A 22,500-nucleotide genomic window follows, 5' to 3' on the forward strand; every position below is an offset into this window, starting at 1 on the left:
GACGGACAGGTAAAGTACCGACACCCCCCCACCCCCCCCCCGTAGAACTTCTCCTGGGTGCTCCCATAGAAGTAGTTCCACACAAATGGTAAATGGTAAATAGACTGACTTATATAGCGCCTTATTCCCAAGCGCTTTAACCAATCATTCAACCATTCACACACACATTCACGGCAAGCTACCATGCAAGGCGCCGGCCCGCTCATTGGGAGTAATTTGGGGTTCAGTGTCTTGCCTCAGGACATCTCAACATGTGGCCAGCCATTTATTGCCGATCTGCCGACCGTGCGATCATTAGACGCCGGCTCTACCTCCTGCGCCACAGCCGCCCCATACACATACTGCGTGTCTGTTAGGACTGGACCAGTGCTGAGAAGGTGTAAACAAAGAAAATATGAGTGTCGATTATACAGAACATCATCAATGTCAATTCTCGTTATCGTTCAACTGTATCTGTAGTCACTGGAAACTCCTGCCCCCTCATACACACACACACGCATTCACGCACACACACACACACACACACACACACACACACACACACACACACACATTACACCAGTCTCTCACCGCACTACATCAAATAACAGGATCGCCTTTGGGGTGTCAGACAATACAGTAGAGCGCAGCAGGGCAGAACATTGAATTAACTCAAAAACAAGAAACCGCAGCAGCGACCAGTTAAACACAGTTACTGTAGTTGCTCCCAGCAGCCTCTCTGGGTTGTGAAACAGCTGTAGGGCCTCACCCACACTGCGCTCCTAAATGACACATCTGATGTGATTACTCCAGAGGTGTTAGCAGGACAGCTGTAAAGAGAGAGAGAGAGGGAGAGACAGTGGGAGAGAGAGGGGGGGAGGGTTAGAGAAAGAGAGGGAGAGAGAGAGAGAGGGAGAGAGAGAGAGAGGGAGAGAGAGAGAGACAGAGAGAGAGAGGGGGGGAGAGAGAGAGAGAGAGGGGGAGAGTGGGAGAGAGAGAGAGAGAGAAGGAGAGAGAGAGGGGGGAGAGAGAGGGGGAGGGAGAGAGAGAGAGAGGGGGAGAGTGAGAAAGAGCGAGAGAGAGAGAGAGACAGAGAAAGAGAGAGAGAGAGAGAGAGAAAGAGAGAGAGAGAGAGAGAGAGAGAGAGAGAGAGAGTGGGAGGTTTAACTTGAAGAGTCAGCTGGAACCTCTCTCATCCACTGGACCACTGGACTGTCCGCTCCTCAGGGTCTGATAGCAGCTCGTTATGATGTCCAGGTGAGCGTACAGTAACAGCACATGCAGGGACAGCGCTACGGACGCCTGGAGCAGGGCTCCTGTGTGGAGATAGTCAGCGTTGCTGTCTTGGTCCAGTGTGTCATGGCTAATGCCTTGTGGCTCTTGATCCACATCGTGCTCACGATAAGTGACCACCAAGGGTCATTTGGTCACGCAGGCATAGGAGCTGCAGTATAAGACCTTAACGTGGGTGACCAGGGCACCAAAACAGCCTAATGATCATCATAATAATAAATAATAATAATCATAATGATTAATTATTTAAATTTAAGATGAAGCACAACTATAATAGGCACGATTAGACCATTATTAGAACATTATTAGTCATCATTAGTGCTAGCGCTAACCATTAGCATATCCATTTGACGCTAGCACTACCCCCCCACCCCCCCCACCCCCCTCTCGACGAAAATTGTCTCTGTAAATTAACTTCCGTCGGCGTACATTTCTTCGGCAATTACGCTTATGCCACCCAAATGGTGAGCAGCGGCCCTGTGTACGACCTGAACAACCTACGTACATTAGATTCAGATTCAGACTCGGATCAATTCAATTTAATTGTCATTTGGCAGAGTACAATTACAAAGACAATGAAACGCATTTGGCATCCAGCCAGTGCAATAGTGCATCGTGCAAAAGCCATAAAAGTGTGGATTTAGCCTGCATACTGTCATGCAACAAGATGTATTATGCATGAACATTTGAGTCATAATTTACTGTAGAGCGAGCTACAGTGCTAAATTTAACATGCTCACCCCATGACTATATATTTATTTGATATATACTACTACAGTACTCTCAGGAGCAGCCACTATAATGTTTATGACCAAGGCATTATAAAAAAAACATGATGTATTCCCTGTCCACTGAAATGTACACTGCAGAGCTTGGTTGCCAACATACAGTAGGTCTACTTGGCTTGACTTGGCTTTTTATGTAAAGCAGATGCTGTCTGGTGTTTTGCTGGAGTATTCATCTTTCAAAAAAAATCTATATTTCATGGATCAAGCACTCGGTTTTATCTGTGTGAGTGCCACTCTGGGGCCCTGGGAGAACAGTCCTAACATTAACAGTTCTAACAATAACAGTCCTAACAGTAACAGTCCTAACATTAACAGTTCTAACATTAACAGTTCTAACAGTAACAGTAACAGTCCTAACAGTAACAGTTCTAACAGTAACAGTCCTAACAGTAACAGTCTTAACAGTAACAGTCCTAACAGTAACAGTAACAGTAACAGTCCTAACAGTAACAGTCTTAACAGTAACAGTCCTAACAGTAACAGTAACAGTAACAGTCCTAACAGTAACAGACCTAACAGTAACAGTAACAGTCTTAACAGTAACAGTCTTAACAGTAACAGTCCTAACAGTAACAGTCCTAACAGTAACAGTTCTAACAGTAACAGTCCTACCAGTAACAGTTTTAACAGTAACAGTAACAGTAACAGACCTAACAGTAACAGTAACAGTCTTAACAGTAACAGTCTTAACAGTAACAGTCCTAACAGTAACAGTCCTAACAGTAACGGTTCTAACAGTAACAGTCCTACCAGTAACAGTTTTAACAGTAACAGTAACAGTAACAGTCCTACCAGTAACAGTCCTAAAACAGTTCTAACAGTAACAGTAACAGTTCTAACAGTAACAGTCCTAACAGTAACAGTCCTAACAGTAACAGTCCTAAAACAGTCCTAACAGTAACAGGTCCTAAAACAGTTCTATCAGTCACAGTAACAGTCCTAACAGTAACAGTCCTAACAGTAACAGTTCTAACAATAACAGTCCTAACAGTAACAGTCTTAACAGTAACTGTCCTAACAGTAACAGTCCTAACAGTAACAGTCCTAACAGTAACAGTTCTAACAGTAACAGTTCTAACAGTAACAGTCCTAACAGTAACAGTCCTAACAGTAACAGTCTTAACAGTAACAGTTCTAACAGTAACAGTCCTGACAGTAACAGTCCTAACAGTAACAGTCCTAACAGTAACAGTCCTAACAGTACCAGTACTAACAGTACTTCTGCTGTGTGCAGTGGGGGATGTGGGAGTGATCCTGTTTGTTATCCTGGTTGGGTAGAAAGCTTGGGATTTAGATAGGATGTGACAGTCTCTAAAGCTATGAGAGGCTCTCTCTCTCTCTCTCTCTCTCTCTCTCTCTCTCTCTCTCTCTCTCTCTCTCTTTTCTGTCTGTCTCTCTCTGTCTGTCTCTCTCCCTCTCTCTCTGTCTCTCCCACTCTCTCACTCTCCCTCTTTCTCTCTCTCTCCCTCCCTGCCTCTCTCCCTCTCCCTCTTTCTCTCCCTCTTTCTCTCCCTCTCTCTCCCTCTCTCTCTGTCTCTCTCTCTCTGTCTCTCTCTCTCCCTTCCTCTCTCTCTCTCTGTTAAAATGCTGGGTGTGTCCTTTCTCTGTTTCTCTCTCAGGGAACTGATCACATCAAGGCATGAAGGGAAGGCTTGCTGAAGGAGGGACATGTTGTGTAAAGTTTCATTTTAGTGGATGAATATCTAAAGCAGAGATTAGCATAATCACACACAGTGTCTACTGTATATTCAAATGCGTCAATGCTATTTCCGCCTTTCATTTCTTCTCCTCTTTCTTCTAAATGTTGTATCCAGAATATCTCAGCACTCTCTCTCTCTCGGCCAAAGAGACCTCATTAACATGCATGAATATCCACAGAGTCAGACAGTTACATAATGTTTCATCACGATAACGTTTTTAAAAAAAACAAAAAAATTGGCGCCTCATTAAAAAGACAGACTTCTCAAATACTGTTGAAACAGTTCACATCCCTCACCCTTGGGATTTTCTCGCCATGGCCAAACATTGACTCAACAGCAGATCAAAGAGGACACCCACCACACAGAGAGCAGCAGAGAGGCTGCAGAGAGAGAGAGAGAGAGAGAGAGAGAGAGAGAGCTGGCTCTCCATCAGCAGTCCTCTGTCATCTGTGCTGTAGCTGCCTACTCACCATGCCACACAGAGCACTTCCAGCCAAATCACCGCTAATGCGTTCACATCTAGTGCCAGGGGGGGGGCACGATGATATCATATCATATGCCAATTGGATATTTTATTTCACTGCGGTTATTACACAGTCACTAAATCAGTGGGCCTGGGTATCTTGTTAGTGGTATGAGTCATTGTTTTTTTTGAGGGGCGGGTATAAAATAAATCTCCATAAATTCTCCTTTTGCTGAATGTTAGTTAATGTACATTTCTGTAAATTTGACTTTTTTCTGAATGTTCTTTTTGCAGTGTTTGGTCTCAGTAGGTCTGGACTCCAAGAACACCATCTGTGTGTGGGACTGGAGGAGAGGGAAGGTGCTGGCAGCAGCCCCGGGACACACAGACAGGGTAACTATACCTATGTCTCTCTCTCTCTCTCTCTCTCTCTCTCTCTCTCTCTCTCTCTCTCTCTCTCTCTGTCTGTCTGTCTCTCTCCCTCTCTCTCTCCCCTCCTATCTCTCTCTCTCTCCCTTCCTCTCTCTCGCCCTCTCTCTCTCTGTCTGTCTCTCTCACTCTCTCCCTCTCTCTCTCCCCTCCTATCTCTCTCTCTCTCCCTTCCTATCTCTCTCTCCCTCTCTCTCTCCCTCTCTCTTTCTCTCTCTCTCTCTCTCTCTGTGTAGTTGCTGGGTGTCTCGTTTCTCTGTTTCTCTCTCAGGGAAGTGATCACATCAAGGCATGGTTATTACAGGCACACAGACAGGGTAACTACACCTATACGCCTCTGTAGCTCCTCTGTCTCACTCACACACACACACTCACACACAGGGCCTGTGTCCATCTGAATGGTAAACGGACTGACTTATATAGCGCCTTATTCCAAAGTGCTTTTACAACGGCCTCACATTCACCCATTCACACACACATTCACACACCAATGGCGGCAAGCTACCATGCAAGGCGCCGGCCCGCTCACTGGGAGCAATTTGGGGTTCAGTGTCTTGCCCGAAGGACATCTCGACATGTGGCCAGACAGGGATCGAACCACCGATCTGCTGACCTTGTGATCATTAGACGCCAGCTCTACGTCCTGAGCCACAGCCAACCCATCTCCTCCGTGAGCTCCGGAGGCAGGAAGGGATGGAGGGATGGAGGGATGGAAGGGATGGAGGGATGGAAGGGATGGAGGGATGGAAGGGATGGAGGGATGGAAGGGATGGAGGGATGGAGGGATGGAAGGGATGGAGGGATGGAAGGGATGGAGGGATGGAGGGATGGAGCCGGAGCCCCAAGGAGACGCACATAAACAAGTTAGGCCTGATTGATAGCTGGCGTTCTAGACTGTCGCACACACACACACACACACACACACAAAGGCACCAACTCTTACAACAATTCATTGGATCATGGTGCTTTACACATGAGATATTTGTGTTAAACTATGCGAACACAAATGACCTGAATAGAAGCAATAAGAAAAAAAGTGTTAACGATGGTATTTTGTTTGTTGTACTGTCTGTTTTCAACGGACGGTTAGAGATGTGAAACTTGTGTGTGCTCTTTTCAACAGATATTCGACATATCATGGGATTTGTACCAGCCAAGCAAGCTTGTTAGCTGTGGTGTCAAACATATCAAGGTACAGTTGAATTAATTCAATCTCTCTACACAGAATGGTACATTTACTCAGGGGGGTTAGCTTCAGCAGGGAATCACATATTGAATCTCGGATCAACTGAATGTTGATGTTTCACACACATCTGAAATGCAATCATGTATTGACACTGCTCACACACCGTGCACACACAACACACACACACACACACACACACACACACGCACGCACACACATACACACACACACACACACACACACACATACACACACACACACACACACACACACACACACACACACTGCTCACGCACACACACAGACACACTGCTCACACGTTTGTGAAGATGAGCTGACAGTACTGAAGTTCTTTCTGTGTCTGACAACAGTCGGCTTTTTATAGCGTATGATGTCACGTGTTCTATTTGCATATGTCTTCAGAAAGTTCCAGAGAGAATTAAATAACAGCAGAGCATTGCTTTTTTTTCTTTTTTTCTTTTAATCGGCATGACAATATCAAAGCCTTACATGAGATATATATGCAAATTCATTTAGTTCTGGGGTTCACGGCTATTAAACCGTCAAATAAGTAGGACAGGGAACGACTTGTATAAATCTTCCTTTTAAAGTTTGTCTCTGCTACTGCGAGCTGCAGAAAATGACAATTGGGTAACAGCCATGGGTAGGGTCATTTGACCCCTATGAGTAAAGTTTTTTTTTATATCTTTGCACTCGATCAAATGTCAGGACCCTCCTTTCATGACTTTTCCTAGATATGTGCGTTCTACCACCCAGTAACCTTACATTTTCAAAATCATTGAATTTTTCTGTTTTTCTGTGTAGGATGCAGGCTAATTTACAAGTGGCCAACTAGTGGTCGTTGTGTGTAAGTAGCAGCTTAGCATTGTAAAGAGGCTCTTTTAGTAGGTAAAAAAGGCACGGCTGTTCGTAAAAAAAATAATGTTCTAGAAATGTTCTAGTGTTAAACAGAGAATTCCCTGGTTCATTCGTCTTTTCGGGACTCCCTACAATCTGCAGCTGCCCTCAATCCTTTTTTTGGAGAATATCTCTATTTATACTTTTTCATAATGAATTTCATCATAAATCTTCAATATGTATCATCAATATGTATATATATATATATATATATATATATATATATATATATATATATATATATATATATATCAGTGGAGGCTGGTGACTTCCAGAATTGAGGAGGCCAATTTCTTTTCCGCTTGCTCGCTTCACTCGCGATGGAATGTTCCCTGTTCTTCTTATCTGTCTTTGTTAAAAATTATTAATTTGTGTTTGGCGGTACTGAAGGGATTGGGACACTCTCAGGATGGTGGATGAAGCAGCTTTTATTGCCTGCATAATGGGTCATCAAATAAACAAAACAATTGGCATGAATCTCTGGTCCGCCTGCAGTAGCTATTGTCCCTTCTGCTCAGGCTCACAACATTCACCACAACATACTACATACAATCAATGACATGTCAAAAGCACTCAAACACTATGTCAATCAGACACACAATATACAATTCAGAACAATACTTCATCCATTTCTAATATTTATCCTGCAGAACAGCACTCATACACGCGTGTGGCGGTAAAAGGTACTACACGTGGAATGCAACATGACGTTACTGACTAGCCATGCCCTAGCTCGCGAATGCTAGCAACACCACGAGTGGACTCTTACAAAATGCACCAAAACATAGAACTCAAACAACATATGTAATAAGTTACCTGCACAATGGGTCATGGTCCGCCTGCAGCAGCTATTGTCCCTTCTGCTCAGGCTCACAACATTCACCACAACATACTACATACAATTATTAATTATTAATATTAAAAATAAAACTGTTCAATAAATCCTAAATGTTGTCTACCTATTCGATGTATAAATCGCGCCAGAATCTCGCCGACTTCCGAGGTCATTTTAAGCAAAAGTATTTGGCCAAATGAGCTATTATTTCCAGGGATAATAGCCATGGGTGTTCTAGCGTGTCCTGCACTGAAGTGACTGGCGAATTCTCAAAATGGCTTCATGTGATTGGACGAACAAAATGTCAATCTTTCAGCCCTGGACTCAATGCATGGTGAGGCCAGGCCTCCTGTGCCCACCCATTTTCAGTGATTTGGCCAATCACATATTGCCATGAAAAAAATTGCATTACATTGACTTCTATGAGAAACCACTTTCCGACAGGAGGCCTGGCCTTTCCGACAGGAGGCCTGGCCTCCTTCAATAGAAACGGATAGGGATTCTGGCCTGTAGGTGCTTTACAATTGCAATATTGGGTTTTAGCCATGGAAAAATTCAGATTTATGAACAAAACGGAAATAATATTATATAATATAATATGTTAAATAAATAAATAAATAAAAAATATAATTATTGCTTTTTTAAATCTCTCTCTCTTCTCTCAAATTATTGGGGAGGCCAGGCCTCCTCCACCTCTATGGAGGAGCCTCCACTGATATATATATACAGTATATATATATATATATATATCTGTAAAGCTTTACTTTTGTGTATTCAGGATGTTCTCCTTGAATGGTTATTACACCGGATAACACCATTCCAGAGAGGATAGCATAGTCCCTAAAAACAATGTTTTAACTTGAAATGGACCTCTTCCATTTCACTGAGTGTGTTTGTTTGTATGTCTGTACTATTTTGGTGTATGGGGGGCTGTGGGCTATGTCTGTGTCGTCATTTGGAGACCTCATTTGGAGACCTCTCTCTCAGAGGTAATGTGAAGGTTGGATCCTCCTTGACAGGGTTTAGTGCAGCTCAGTATATCTCAGGGAATAAATATATCACAGATGACTCTCCCTCCCTACTGCCTCACTGCCCTGCCTGTCCCCCCCACACACACACACACACAACCCGTTGAAATCCCCCACACAATTTCTGTGTGCTTCTCTCTCTCTTTCTCTTTCTCTCTCTCTGTTTCCCCCCCCCTCTCTCTCTCTCTCTCCTTTCTCTCTCTCTCTCCTTTTCTCTCTCTCTCCTTCTCTCCCCCCCCCCTCCCTCTTCCTCCCTATCACTCTTCCTCTCTCTCGTGATGCCATGAAGGCAGAGAAGCAGATCCCGCAACCGCCCCCCCCCCCCACACACACACATAATTCCCAAGCCTTTACTCTGTGGAGAACCATGTGACATCTCGCTCAGCAATTATAGCTGCTCAGTGTGTCCAGGAGATTTAGTCCCCAGTAATCCTCTCACTCGCAGCCTCAGGAAAAACACAGCTTCTGTGTGGCTACGGCTAGCTAGCATACGCCCACCTCCCTCACAGTGTGAGCGGGGGCCCAGGCTAAGCTAGCGGCTTCAATGGATCATTTGATTTGGCTTTGACGGGTCATTTCCCTGGCCTTCCCGGCACGGGCCAGTGTGGAAACATTGTTAGGGTTATTAGTTTACCCCTGAAGCTGACTAAGGAGGGCTGTTGTCTGTGTGTGTGTGTGTGTGTGTGTGTGTGTGTGTGTGTGTGGGTGGGTGGGGGTGTGTGTGTGTGTGTGTGTATGTATAGCCTTAGAGGGCCTGTCTGTCCTTCATCTAAGTGGCACCCTCTGTACACACACACACACACACACACACACACACACACACACACACACATGCACACACACACTCCCACACACACTCCCACAAACACTCTGTGTGTGAATGATAAATCCCTAATTCTGGGGTCTGGTGAGAGAGTCAGTTACAAGAGGATGAGTTACAGCCTCTTTACATTTTATTACATTAAAAGGTTTTCCCCTTGAGCAGGAGGGGGGGGGGGGTGGGAGGGGGGAGCAGAGCTGGGGGCGCATGTGGTCATGTGACTGATGGGCGGACTTGCTGCAGATCGTGGGCGGGGCAGTGCGTAGCTGCGCCTCCTCTTTCCTCTAGGGGCTCGCTAGGTTCCTGGGCGTAAAGAGGCTTTGCTGTGTCCAATGTGATGCCAATGCCCACCTCTGAAGAGTGTGTGTGTTTTTTTCGTCTGCAACACTGCCACTCCCACTCTCTCTCTCTCTCCCTATCCCTCTCTCTCTCTCTCTCCCTATCCCTCTCTCTCTCCCTCTCTCTCACTCTCTCTCACTATCCCTATCCCTCTCTCTCTCCCTATCTCTCTCTCTCTCTCCCTCTCTCTCGCTCTCCATTTCTCTCCCTCTCTCTCACTCTCTCTCCCTATCCCTCTCTCTCCCTCTCTCTCACTCTCTCTCCCTATCCCTCTCTCTCCCTATCTCTCTCTCTCTCTCTCACTCTCTCTCCCTATCCCTTTCTCTCCCTATCTCTCTCTCTCTCCCTCTCTCTCGCTCTCCCTCTCTTTTCCTCTTCTCTCTATCTCTCTCTCCCCCCCCTCTCTCTCTCTCCCTATCCCTCTCTGTCTCTCTCCCCCTCCCCTCTCTCTCCCCCCCTCTCTCTCTCTCCCCCCCTGCGGCCTGTGTTAAAGAGGGGTGGGGGGGGGGATTAGCCAGCGCCCGCGTCTCTCCCTGCCTTATCAGTGTGAGTCAGGGAGGGCCGTGCAGTCACGATGCCTCCACACCCCCCCTCGCTGCCTTCATCCAAAACAGACTGGGACACAGAGCCCCCCCCTGTCAAGCCCTGGCACTCACACAACAAACTCCTCCAGGCTCCACACGACCTGCCCTCACAGCCTCGGTCACCCCCCCCCCACACACACACCTCAGATGTACTGATGTACCTCCACCAGTGGTCACCCCCCCCCCCCTCCTCAGATGTGCTGATGTACCTCCACCAGTGGTCACCCCCCCCCCCCCCCCTCCTCAGATGTACTGATGTACCTCCACCAGTGGGTCTCGCTGGCAGGAGGATGAGGAACATCTTCTTTCTGTGGAGGCAGACAGAGAGAGAGAGAGAGAGAGAGAGAGGGAGAGAGAGAGAGAGAGAGAGAGAGAGAGAGAGAGAGAGAGAGAGAGAGGGAGAGAGAGAGGGAGAGAGAGAGAGAGAGCTCAGACGCGCCCCAGTAGAGCTGTAGTATCTATCTGTATCTACGTATCTGAGATGGTGATGATGACGCTGGGTTGGGATTATTGATCTCTCCTGTTCACACAGTGGGCCCTCCTCTCTCTCCCTCTCTCCTTCACTCTCTCTCTCCCTCTCTCTCTCTCTCTCTCGCTCTCTCTCTCTCTCCCTCTCTCTCCCTCTCTCCTTCACTCTCTCTCTCTCTCTCTCTTCTTCTCTCCCTCTCTCCCTCTCTCCCTCTCTCTCCGACACTCCCTCTCTCCCTCTCTCCCTCTCTCCTTCTCTCCTTCGCTCCCTCTCTCCCTCTCTCCCTCTCCCACTGTGGTAAGGTGTTGTGATGTTCTCACAGGCTGGTGTGAGACAGGAGTTCATCTGTGGTTCCTGTGTGTGTGTGTGTGTGTGTGTGTAGCCGTCTCCTTGTCTGAAGGAACACGGTCTACTGCATGGCTGCATGGCTTTCTGTATTCTCACATCAGCAGGGGTGCAAACTTATCACCTTTCGGTGAGATTCACAGTACCTTAAGTTAGTCTACATGTCATCCAAGTCACATGATGCCCGAAGAAGAAGAAGAAGAAGAAGAAGAATGAATGAATGAATGAATGAATGAATGAATGAATGGTTTTTATTGTCATTGCTACAGTACAGGTACCAAACAACGAAATTTAGGAGGGGTGGCTCCCCTGGTGTTATGAAAGAAAAAAAAAAAGATAAAAAAAAAAAAAAAGAAGAAGAAGATATCTTAGATTTCTATAGCACCTTTCACGAAACCCAAGGAAGCTTTACAAATGTACAGAAAGACAGTCAGACAGACCAAAAAACTGAAAAACACAGAGACAACGCCAACTAGCTAAACTAGAAGATCAAAGGTCTTGGTGAACAGGTGCGTTTTGAGGGCAGATTTGAAGGTGAAATCTTCCTGTCTGCTAAACGGCGCTTCTGTTGAAATAACTTTTAGCTTCAGGCAGCTAGGTGCAGCTCCAGACAGCGTGGAGAACACAGTCTAGACAGCGTGGAGAATGCCCCCCCCCCCTTCCCCCCTCTCTCTCGTCAACCAAAATGTTCTCCGCCAAGGTTAGCCACGCTTTCATCATTTTGTTCGCTTTCAGGCAAAATATATTTTTTCACCTTTTTTTTTCACCATCACCAGTTTGCACCCCTGACTCCTCCAGGCTCCACACGACCTGCCCTCACAGCCTCGGTCACCCCCCCCCCACACACACACACACACCTCAGATGTACTGATGTACCTCCACCAGTGGTCACCCCCCCCCCCCCCCCTCCTCAGATGTACTGACGTACCTCCACCAGTGGGTCTCGCTGGCAGGAGGATGAGGAACATCTTCTTTCTGTGGAGGCAGACAGAGAGAGAGAGAGAGAGAGAGAGAGAGAGAGAGAGAGAGAGGGAGAGAGAAGAGAGAGAGAGAGAGAGAGAGAGAGAGAGAGAGAGAGCTCAGACGCGCCCCAGTAGAGCTGTAGTATCTATCTGTATCTACGTATCTGAGATGGTGATGATGACGCTGGGTTGGGATTATTGATCCCTCCTGTTCACACAGTGGGCCCTCCTCTCTCTCCCTCTCTCCTTCACTCTCTCTCTCCCTCTCTCTTTCTCTCTCGCTCTCTCTCTCTCTCCCTCTCTCCTTCACTCTCTCTCCCTCTCTCCTTCTCTCCCTCTCTCTGTCTCTCTCCCTCTCTCTCCAACACTCCCTCTCTCCCTCTCTCCCTCTCTCTCCTTCGCTCTCTCTCCCTCTCTCTCCGACACTCCCTCTCTCCCTCTCTCCCTCTCTCCTTCTCTCCTTCGCTCCCTCTCTCCCTCTCCCACTGTGGTAGGGTGTTGTGATGTTCTCACAGGCTGGTGTGAGACAGGAGTTCATCTGTGGTTCCTGTGTGTGTTTGTGTGTGTGTGTTGTGTGTGTGTGTGTGTGTGTGTGTGTAGCCGTCTCCTTGTCTGAAGGAACACGGTCTACTGCACCATGGCTTTCTGTATTCTCACATCAGCAGGGGTGCAAACTTGTCACCTTTCAGTGAGATTCACAGTTTCTACCTTAAGTTAGTCTACATGTCACCAAGTCACATGATGCCTGAAGAAGAAGAAGAAGAAGAAGAAGAAGATATCTTAGATTTATATAGCACCTTTCACAGAACCCAAGGAAGCTTCACAAATGTACAGAAAGACAGTCAGACAGACAAAAAAACAGAGACAACGGCAAATAGCTAAACTAGAAGACCAAAGGCCTTGGTGAACAGGTGCGTTTTGAGGGCAGATTTGAAGGTGAAATCTTCCTGTCTGCTTAACGGCGCTTCTGTTGAAATACATTTTAGCTTCAGGCAGCTAGGTGCAGCTCCAGACAGCGTGGAGAACACAGTCTAGACAGCGTGGAGAATCCCCCCCCCCCCCCCCCCCGCCAAGGTTAGCCACGCTTTCATCATTTTGTTCGCTTTCAGGCAAAATATTTTTTTTCACCTTTTTTTTTTTCACCATCACCAGTTTGCACCCCTGATCAGACTCATACAGTCGGTCCTTTCATCTTCTAATGTTACAGAGAACCAAGCTTTAACACTAGAACAGCCGTGCCTTTTTGTTACCTATTAAAAGAGCCGCCTCTGTGCCTTTTTACAATGCTAACCTGCTACTTACACATAATGACCACTTGTTGGCTGCTTGTAAATTAGCCTGCTTCCTACATAGAAAAACGCAAAATAGCTTTATACTAGCTTATCCTGATATGATTTTGAAAATGTAAGGATACTGGGTGGTAGAACGCACATATCTAGGAAAAGTCATGAAAGGAGGGTCCTGAAATTTAATCGAGTGCAAAGATATAACATATTTTCTCACAGTCAAATGACCCCACCCATGGCTGATTAAGTGTTAAACATTCAGATGAAAGCTATTGGAGATATTGAGGCAGGAAGTTAGAAGGCTTTTGAGGTGATTTGAACCCGTTGATGAGGTCATCCCACTCTCCTCTCTGTCACCCGCCAGTGTCTCACACACACCAATCAGTAACACATACTCTAATTTTGCCATTCATTTGTCACACACACACACACACACACACACACACACAGACACACAGACACACACACACAGGCACACACACACAGGCACACACACACACGATGCGATGTATGTGACAAATAACATTTGATTTAATTTGATTTGATTTGATTTGATTTGATTTGACACACACGCACACACACACACACTCTGCTGGGACCCTATCTTGATGCAGACAGCACATCTCTCTGCTTTATGGACTTTGCAGGAGACTGTGTCGTGCATCCCAATGACCTTGTTCCTGAGCCAGCGACGGTGTGTGGAGAGTGTATGTGTGTGTGTGTGTGTGTGTTTGGTTGTATCTGTCTTCAGGCAGGGAGAGTGTGTGTCTGCATGCTGATCAGGTGACTAGCGCTCTGACTCTGACCCTGAAGTCGGAATATTTGAACCCTGTCCCCAATCCTTTTAAGTTTACCATCCCCCAGAAAACTAACTGTGAGCTCTGAGGAATGTCTTGAGGTGTCACTGTGATGTCGTCAGTTCAGATGCAATAAGATGGTAACTCTGGATACTAGTAATATGTGACACATTCTGGTGAAATGTAGCTTGTTCTTAAAAAAAAAAAAATGTGTTGTCCGTTTTTTTTCTATATATTACGAAAGTTTAAGTGTTGAAGAGCCCACTCAATATAACAACAGTTTTCGGATCACTAAATATTTATAATTTGTGAATTGTATTCACTGGATCGTCTGCCGTCCTGCTTCGTGGCTACTGGGTTAGTGATACATGGCTTGTAAACAAACTTATGTTTTAGGGCGTGTTCAAAAGCAAGCACTGTATGATCATCTAATTATGTGTAGTTATATGTTCTATCAACATGTTGTGATGTGTTAAACATGCAGTTATATGTTCATAGTGATTTCATTTACATGTTGCCTATGTGTATAAAAGGCTGTGCTTTTCTGGACATGGGCGTCCGAGCTACTGAAGTCAGCAACACAGCAGTGAGCCATGAAACATCACTCAGCCGTCCTAAAATGACTTCAGCTTCTACCTCCCCAACTTCAAAACGCTGCAACAACAACAACAACAATTGATTTCTCTGCCCCGGATTAAGTGTCCATTCTTAATTCCATTGTTAATTCATCACTTCATGGTTTGATTTCACTCTCAGGGCAAGATTATACGGGTGGGGGGGGGGGGATAAATATGTATATGTGGGGATAAATATTAACGATCGCAAACATCTCTTCTCTCTTCTTCCTTGTTTTTTTCTTCTGTGTTCAGTTCTGGAGCTTATGCGGTAACGCCCTCACCCCCAAGCGAGGGATCTTCGGTAAAACCGGAGACCTCCAGACCATCCTCTGCCTGGCCTGTGCTCGGGATGAAGTGACATACTCAGGTGCCTTGAACGGTGACATCTACGTGTGGAAGGGGATCAGCCTGTTGCGGACCGTACAGGCAGCCCACGGGGTAAGAGTGTGTGTTTGTTTACATTTACATTTTAGCCATTTAGCAGACGCCTTATTCCAAAGCGACTTACAATCAATACATTTGACTAAGCAAGTGAATCATCAATCCACCAGTCGTAGCAGGAACAGTAATCTAGCTCAGGCCCGGGGCCATTGTCAGTCTCCGTGATAGCGGCGGCTGTGGCGCAGGAGGTAGAGCTGCCGTCTCATGATCGCAAGGTTGGCAAATCGGTGGTTCGAGCCTCAGCTGGCCACATGTCTAAGTGTCCTTGGGCAAGACACTGAACCCCAAATTGCTCCCAGTGAGCGGGCCGGCGCCTTGCATGGTAGCTTGCCGCCATTGGTGTGTGAATGTGTGTGTGAATGGGTGAATGAGAGGCCGTTGTAAAGTGCTTTGGATAAAGGCGCTATATAAGTGGAGTCCATTTTACCAGAAGGATTTGGGTTTTTTCACTGGAGAAACAGAGAAAGAGTACAAGGGGGGGCAGTAGAAGTCTTAGGGGACACAGAAAAGGAGAAAAGTGGGTGTCTAAGGAGGGGGCAGTTAAGGTGTAACCTGAAGAGATGGGTCGTCAGTCTCCGACGGTTTGTGAGGCGGTGACGGCGGCTTTCATCCATCCTCCTTGGTAATGCCTCCTGCTGTTGTTGTTGTTGTTGTTGACGTGTCACCTGTCCCCCCCCTGCTCGCTGTAGCAGGCTGCTAGGGGCTTCCAGGGGCATGCTAAGCAGGCTTTCCTCAGATCAGGAGATGCCGTGCGAGGCGGCTCAGGCTGATTAAGCTCCCTGAGGGCCCAGCGCACGTCTGCCCCAAGATCTGTTTTGTTTTCACACCGAGACACAAACTCACTCCATCACACTGGCGACGGCAGCCTCCTCACACACACGCACGTCGTGATCTGTGTTGAGCTCACCCACCTACGACTGCACAACAGCTAAGAAGAAGATACTTTATTGATCCCCTGAGGGGAAATTATCTTTTTTGCACCCCCATGCACACTCCCAGGGAGAACAGACACACGTGCACACTTCCAGTTAGAACAGACACACATGCACACTCCCTACGTGCACACTTCCAGTTAGAACAGACACACATGCACACTCCCTACGTGCACACTCCCAGTTACAACAGACACACGTGCACACTCCCTACATGCACACTCCCAGGGAGAACAGACACACGTGCACACTCCCTACGTGCACACTCCCAGGGAGAACATACACACGTGCACACTCCCTACGTGCACACTCCCAGGGAGAACAGAGCTCTGGGCTCTGGGCACACAGGGTCAGCCCCTGTCAGCCACCCCTGGAGCAGTTATGGGTTAAGCCTTGCCTTGCTCAAGGGCAAAACGGCAGTGGTGGTAGGATACCTTAGATGTGATGCCAGCAACCCTCCAGTCACCAGCTCACATGCAGCTCCCTCCTGAGGCGGGGATCGAACCAGCGACCTTCAGATTGCTAGCCGGCATCTCTAACCTCTAGTCTAGGCTACCTGCTACCTGCCACCTCCAGCTACTGTGTGTGTGTGCGTGCGTGCGTGCGTGCGTGCGTGCGTGCGTGCGTGCGTGTCTGTATCTGTGTCTGTGTCTGTGTCTGTGTCTGTGTCTGTGTGTGTTCCAGTATGAGAGTGGGCTAATGTGTTAGTGCTAGCTTGGTCATTTGTACAGTTAAGTCTGCGGTCGCCTACACACACGCGAGGGGGCGTCGTGACGCACTGTGGCTCTGTTTGGCTCGGCCCTGTGGGAAGGATCAACGCTTACTACTCAGGATTAAATGATATCTTTGAGCTCAACAGCTGGATGGAGGGAGGGAGGGAGGGAGGGAGGGGTGGGGGAGGGGACGGTACTGTGGGGTGTGCCGTTATAAACAGCCCAGTAGCTCAGTCCAACAGAGGGCTCCCTGCCCTTCACCAATCACCATAACCTACAGCAGGCTGGTCTCAGAGCCTGCCAAGGCTGGGAGAGAGAGAGAGAGGGGGGGGGGGGGGAGAGAGAGAGAGGGGGGGGAGGGAGGGAGGGAGAGAGAGAAGCACACAGAGTAAAACAACAGTGTCTGTTAGCTTGATGTAATGCCAGGCTGGCGCCTGATGGCCCATCAGAGATGGTGTCCTGTGGCTGGTCTGTCTGACTGTTATTTACTGTGTGTGTGTCCTCCACTGAGACATTACTGCCATTAATGTGTGTGTGTGTGTGTGTATGTGTGTGTCCTCTACTGAGCCAGTCTGTCATTACTGTGTGTGTGTGTGTGTGTGTGTGTGTGTGTGTGTGCGTGCGTGCGTGCTTGCGTGTGTGTGTGTGTGTGTATCCTCCAATGAGACATTACTGTCATTGCTGTGTGTGTGTGTGTGTGTGTGTATCCTCCACTGAGACAGTCTGTCATTACTAGTTTTAGTAGAAGGCGATAATAGGGAGAAGGTTTTTCCTTCTATCAGTGGCCCCGGGCCCGAGCTAGAGTACTCTTCCTGCAACGAATGGTGGACTGCTGATTCACATGCTTAGTATTCAAATGTATTGATTGTAAGTCGCTTTGGAATAAGGCGTCTGCTAAATGCCAAAAATGTAAATGTAAATGTAAATGTGTGTGTGTGTGTGTGTGTTTGTATGTGTAGGTGTGTGTGTATCCTCCACTGAGACAGTCTGTCATTACTGTGTGTGTGTGTGTGTGTGTGTGTGTGTGTGTGTGTATCCTCCACTGAGACAGTCTGTCATTGTGTGTGTGTCTGTGTGTGTTTGTGTGTGTGTATCCTCCACTGAGACATTACTGTGTGTGTGTGTGTGTGTGTGTGTGTGTGTGTGTGTGTGTGTGTGTGCGTGCGTGCGTGTGTGTGTGTGCGTGTGTATTCAGTGTGTGTGTGTGTGTGTGTGTGTGCGCGTGTGTATTCACTGTGTGTGTGTGTGTGCGCGTGCGTACGTGTGTGTGTGTGTGTGTTTATTCACTGTGTGTGTGTGTGCGCGTGCGTACGTGCGTACGTGTGTGTGTGTGTGTATTCACTGTGTGTGTGTGTGCGTGCGTGCGTGTGTGTCCTCCTACTGACAGTCTGTCTCCTCCTCCAGTCAGGGATCTTCAGCATGAACGCGTGTGAGGAAGGCTTCGCCACCGGGGGGCGTGACGGCTGTGTGCGGCTCTGGGACCTCAACTTCAAACCCATCACTGTCATCGACCTCAGGGAGACAGACCAGGGATACAAAGGTGACGCTAAAAACAAGCACATCTTCTGCTTCCTCTCCTATGGCAAGCAAAGTCCCACATGGCCAAATCAAAAGTCACCAAAGTGTTCCTCTCATACTATTTAACACTAGAACAGCCGTGCCTATTTGACCTACTATAAGAGCCGCCTCAGGGGTCAAATGACCATAGTCTTAAGAATTGGAAGCTGCTACTTACACACAAAGACCACTAGTTGGCCAGCTTGTAAATTAGCCTGCCTCCTACACAGAAAAACTAGCGAAATAGATTTATACTAGCTTATCCTGGTGTGATTTTGAAAATGAAAGGATACTGGGTGGTAGAACGCACATATCTAGGAAAAGTCATGAAAGGAGGGTCCTGAAATTTGATCGAGTGCAAAGATATATATTTTTTGTTTTAGTTTTTACTCACATGGTCAAATGACCCCACCCATGGCGATTCTAGTGTTAATGACCCCACCCATGGCTGTTCTAGTGTTAAAAACAAACCCATCTTCTTCTTCCTGTCCTACGGCAAGCAAAGTCCCACGTGGCCAAAACAACCAAAGTGTTGAACAACTCTCACACTGTTCCAGTCGTAAATAATGCAGAGTTCCATATCGTTCTTCTAGAATATTCTCTGTGAAATGAGTTGAGTTCACTAAAAGATGCTTCTTCTTTCTTTCTTCTGTTTTTTCGTCTTGGTTTGTGGTCCTCTCGGACCTAACAGTAGCTAGTGGTGAAAATAGCCGAGGTGGGTACCAGTGAGTAGCTAGCTGTAGATAATACTACCCCCGTAAACATGTCAGTAGAACTCCCCTGTGTTGTTCTCTCTTCCCGTTGGTTATAAGTGTTATTGTGTACATATTTTATCCGTATGAATATGTACATGTACCCCTCGTCCCTTTAAACAACAACAAAAAAACACCCTTATCTCACCCCTGGAGGAAGTGAGAGACTTCTGTTGCCTTGACAACAACTAGATAATGTAGTCTCCCTATTAGAATATTCCCTCTGTTTCTGTTTCTATCCCTTGTGTGGTATATTAAAAATGTAGCTTTTTTTCCCTGAGTCCTGATTCTTGCGCCCACTCCCTGTGTGTGTGTGTGTGTGTGTGTGTGTGTGTGTGTGTGTGTGTGTGTGTGTGGGTGTGTGTGTGGGTGTCTGTCTGCGTGTTTTTCTAACTAACTGTGTGAGTGTGTGTGTGTGTGTGTGTGTGTGTGTGTGTGTGTGTGTGTGTGTGTGCGTGGGTGTGGGTGTCTGTCTCCATGTTTTTCTGACTAACTGTGTGAGTGTGTGTGTGTGTGTGTGTGTGTGTGTGTGTGTGCCTGTGTGTGTGTGGGTGGGTGTGGGTGGGTGTGGGTGTCTGTCTGACTAACTGTGAGAGTGTGTTGTTGGCAGGGCTGTCTGTGTGTGTGTGTGTGTGTGTGTGTGTGTGTGTGTGTGTGTCAGTCTGACTAACCGTATGAGTGTGTGTGTGTGTGTGTGTGTGTGTGTGTTTGTGTGTGTGTGTGTGTGTCTGCGTGTTTCCCTGACTAACCGTGTGTGTGTCGTTGGCAGGCCTGTCCGTGCGCAGCGTGTGTTGGCGGGGGGACCACATCCTGGTGGGCACGCAGGACAGCGAGATCTTCGAGGTGGTGGTCCACGACCGCACCAAGCCCTTCCTCATCATGCAGGGCCACTGCGAGGGGGAGCTGTGGGCGCTGGCCGTCCACCCCACCAAGCCCCTGGCCATGACCGGCAGCGACGACCGCTCCGTCAGGTGGGTGACCGACCTCTGACCTGACCTCTGAACTAACCTCTGACTAACCTCTGACTAACCTCTGACCTAACCTCTGACTAACCTCTGACCTAACCTCTGACCAACCAACCTAATATAATAATATAATATATGCCATTTAGCTGACGCTTTTATCCAAAGCGACTTACATTGCAGTGAGTGCATACATTTTTCAGTATATATGTGTCACGTTCTAATGCTTTGGTCCTCATATCGGGATCCGATGTAATGATCAGACTTTTCTTGGGAATACATTTCCGTGTTGTTGAAAATCAACGACACACATCGCTAGTCAACTAACACAGCTTGTTTTGTGAGCCTGCTAACAATGTGAAGTAGTGTTGTAGTTAACTATGTAGCAGTGGGGATTACTCACCGAATCCATTGAATTGTTGCAGTATTTTGGCTTGACTAGCGAGTTTGTGTTGTGATTCTCAACAGCCTTGAAACTTAGTTCCGTGTTTCAAAAGAAAAGTCAGAACATTTTGATTGGTTGCCGATATGAGGACCAAAGCATTAGAATGTGTCACTAATATATACCACTTAGCTGACACTTTTATCCAAAGCGTCTTACATTTCAGTGAGTACATACATTTTTCAGTATGTATGGTTCCAGCGGGAATCGAACCCACAACCTAAGCATTGTTAGCACTGTGCTCTACCAACTGAGCCACAGAGGACCTCAAACTCTGACTGACCTCTGTCATCCTCTAACCCAGCGTTTCCCAAACTGTGGGGCGCGCCCCCCTAGTGGGGCGCGGGGGTACTGCAGGGGGGGCGCAGAAATAATAAAAAATAAAAAATAAAGCTGTGGGAATACTGCTGCCTTTTGCAACATCGTACCTGTGTGAGATAGGCTTTTCTGCTGTTGCTGCTATCAAAAGCAAATACAGGTCGAAGTTGAACATTGAGAATGAACTGAGAGTGGCAGTCTCAAAACAACAACCCCGCTTTGAGAAGATTTGCAAGGCAAAGCAAGCACACACAAGTCATTGATCGTAATTGTGATAGGAATGTGAGGAGTAAGAATAGTGATGCAGTAGAAATTAGTTAATGTTTATATGTTGAATATTTCAGTGGCACAGGATCATTTGCCAAGCACTTATGTTCCTTTTCAACCCATAATAAAATATACAACTATAGTTGGATATATGTGTCTTGTTATTATTAGAAGAGAAAATGTAATGTTTGTACAACTTTATACAATTAATTATATCAATCTAGGTGGGGACCGGGTTAGGGGGGGCTCGAAAATATTTCCAATTACCCAAGGGGGGCCTGATTGAAAAAGTTTGGGAACCGCTGCCTAACCACCTCTAATCTCTGTTCAACCTCTGTTAACACTAGAACAGCCGTGCCTATTTTACCTACTATAAGAGCCGCCTCTGGGGTCAAATTACCATAGTCTTTACAATGGGAAGCTGCTACTTACACACAACAACCACTAGTTGTAAATTAGCCTGCCTGCTACACAGAAAAACTGCAAAATAGCTTTATACTGGCTTATCCTGATGTGATTTTGAAAATGTAAGGATACTGGGTGGTAGAACGCACATATGTAGGACAAGTCATGAAAGGAGGGTCCTGAAATTTGATCGAGTTTTAAGATATAAAGCCTGATCTTTTACTCACAGGGTCAAATGACCCCACCCATGGCTGTTCTAGTGTTAATGACCCCACCCATGGCTGTTCTAGTGTTAATGACCCCACCCATGGTTGTTCTAGTGTTAATGGCCCCACCCATGGCTGTTCTAGTGTTAATGACCCCACCCATGGCTGTTCTAGTGTTAATGACCCCACCCATGGCTGTTCTAGTTTCAAACCCCCTGGCTCTAGTCCATGTTGTTCTACGACCGCTGTACTACACACGACTGACCTTCAGCGTGGATGCGTCAGCACAGCGTCATCATCGTCATCGTCTAACTGTCTGAGTCATCCTCTCTCCCTCTTCAGCCTCTGACTGAGTCACCCCCCCCTCTCCCCCCCCTCCTCTGTCCCTGTAGGATATGGAGCCTGATCGACCACGCCCTGATCGCCCGCTGTAACATGGAGGAGCCGATCCGCTGCGCCGCCGTGAGCACGGACGGCATCCACCTGGCGCTGGGCATGAAGGACGGCTCCTTCACCGTCCTCAGGGTCAGGTGGGTCAGAGGGCAAAGGTCAAATGTCAAATTACTTATGGCTCATAATTATTTAGTGTTGTTTTCTTTGTGTGTTTTTGTTTTTTCGATCTGTTCCTTTTTCTTTCTTTGGCGCTGTATTGTACAGCACTTTAATA

General features: G+C 47.0%; 1 protein-coding gene across 1 annotated transcript in view; it reads left to right on the top strand.

The window, feature by feature from the left end:
- Positions 1–22,500, top strand: part of eml5 (EMAP like 5) — a gene marked incomplete at both ends in the record, with an annotated part of 75,264 nt that overhangs the window by 14,978 nt on the left and 37,786 nt on the right. Inside the window, 6 exon segments of the mRNA XM_080550456.1 lie at positions 4,518–4,616; positions 5,776–5,844; positions 15,091–15,276; positions 18,329–18,464; positions 20,003–20,204; positions 22,226–22,363. Coding sequence (XP_080406582.1) covers positions 4,518–4,616; positions 5,776–5,844; positions 15,091–15,276; positions 18,329–18,464; positions 20,003–20,204; positions 22,226–22,363 — 830 coding nt within the window.

Source organism: Nansenia antarctica, assembly GCF_963989245.1.
Source record: "Nansenia antarctica genome assembly, chromosome: 1".
Taxonomy (NCBI): domain Eukaryota; kingdom Metazoa; phylum Chordata; class Actinopteri; order Argentiniformes; family Microstomatidae; genus Nansenia; species Nansenia antarctica.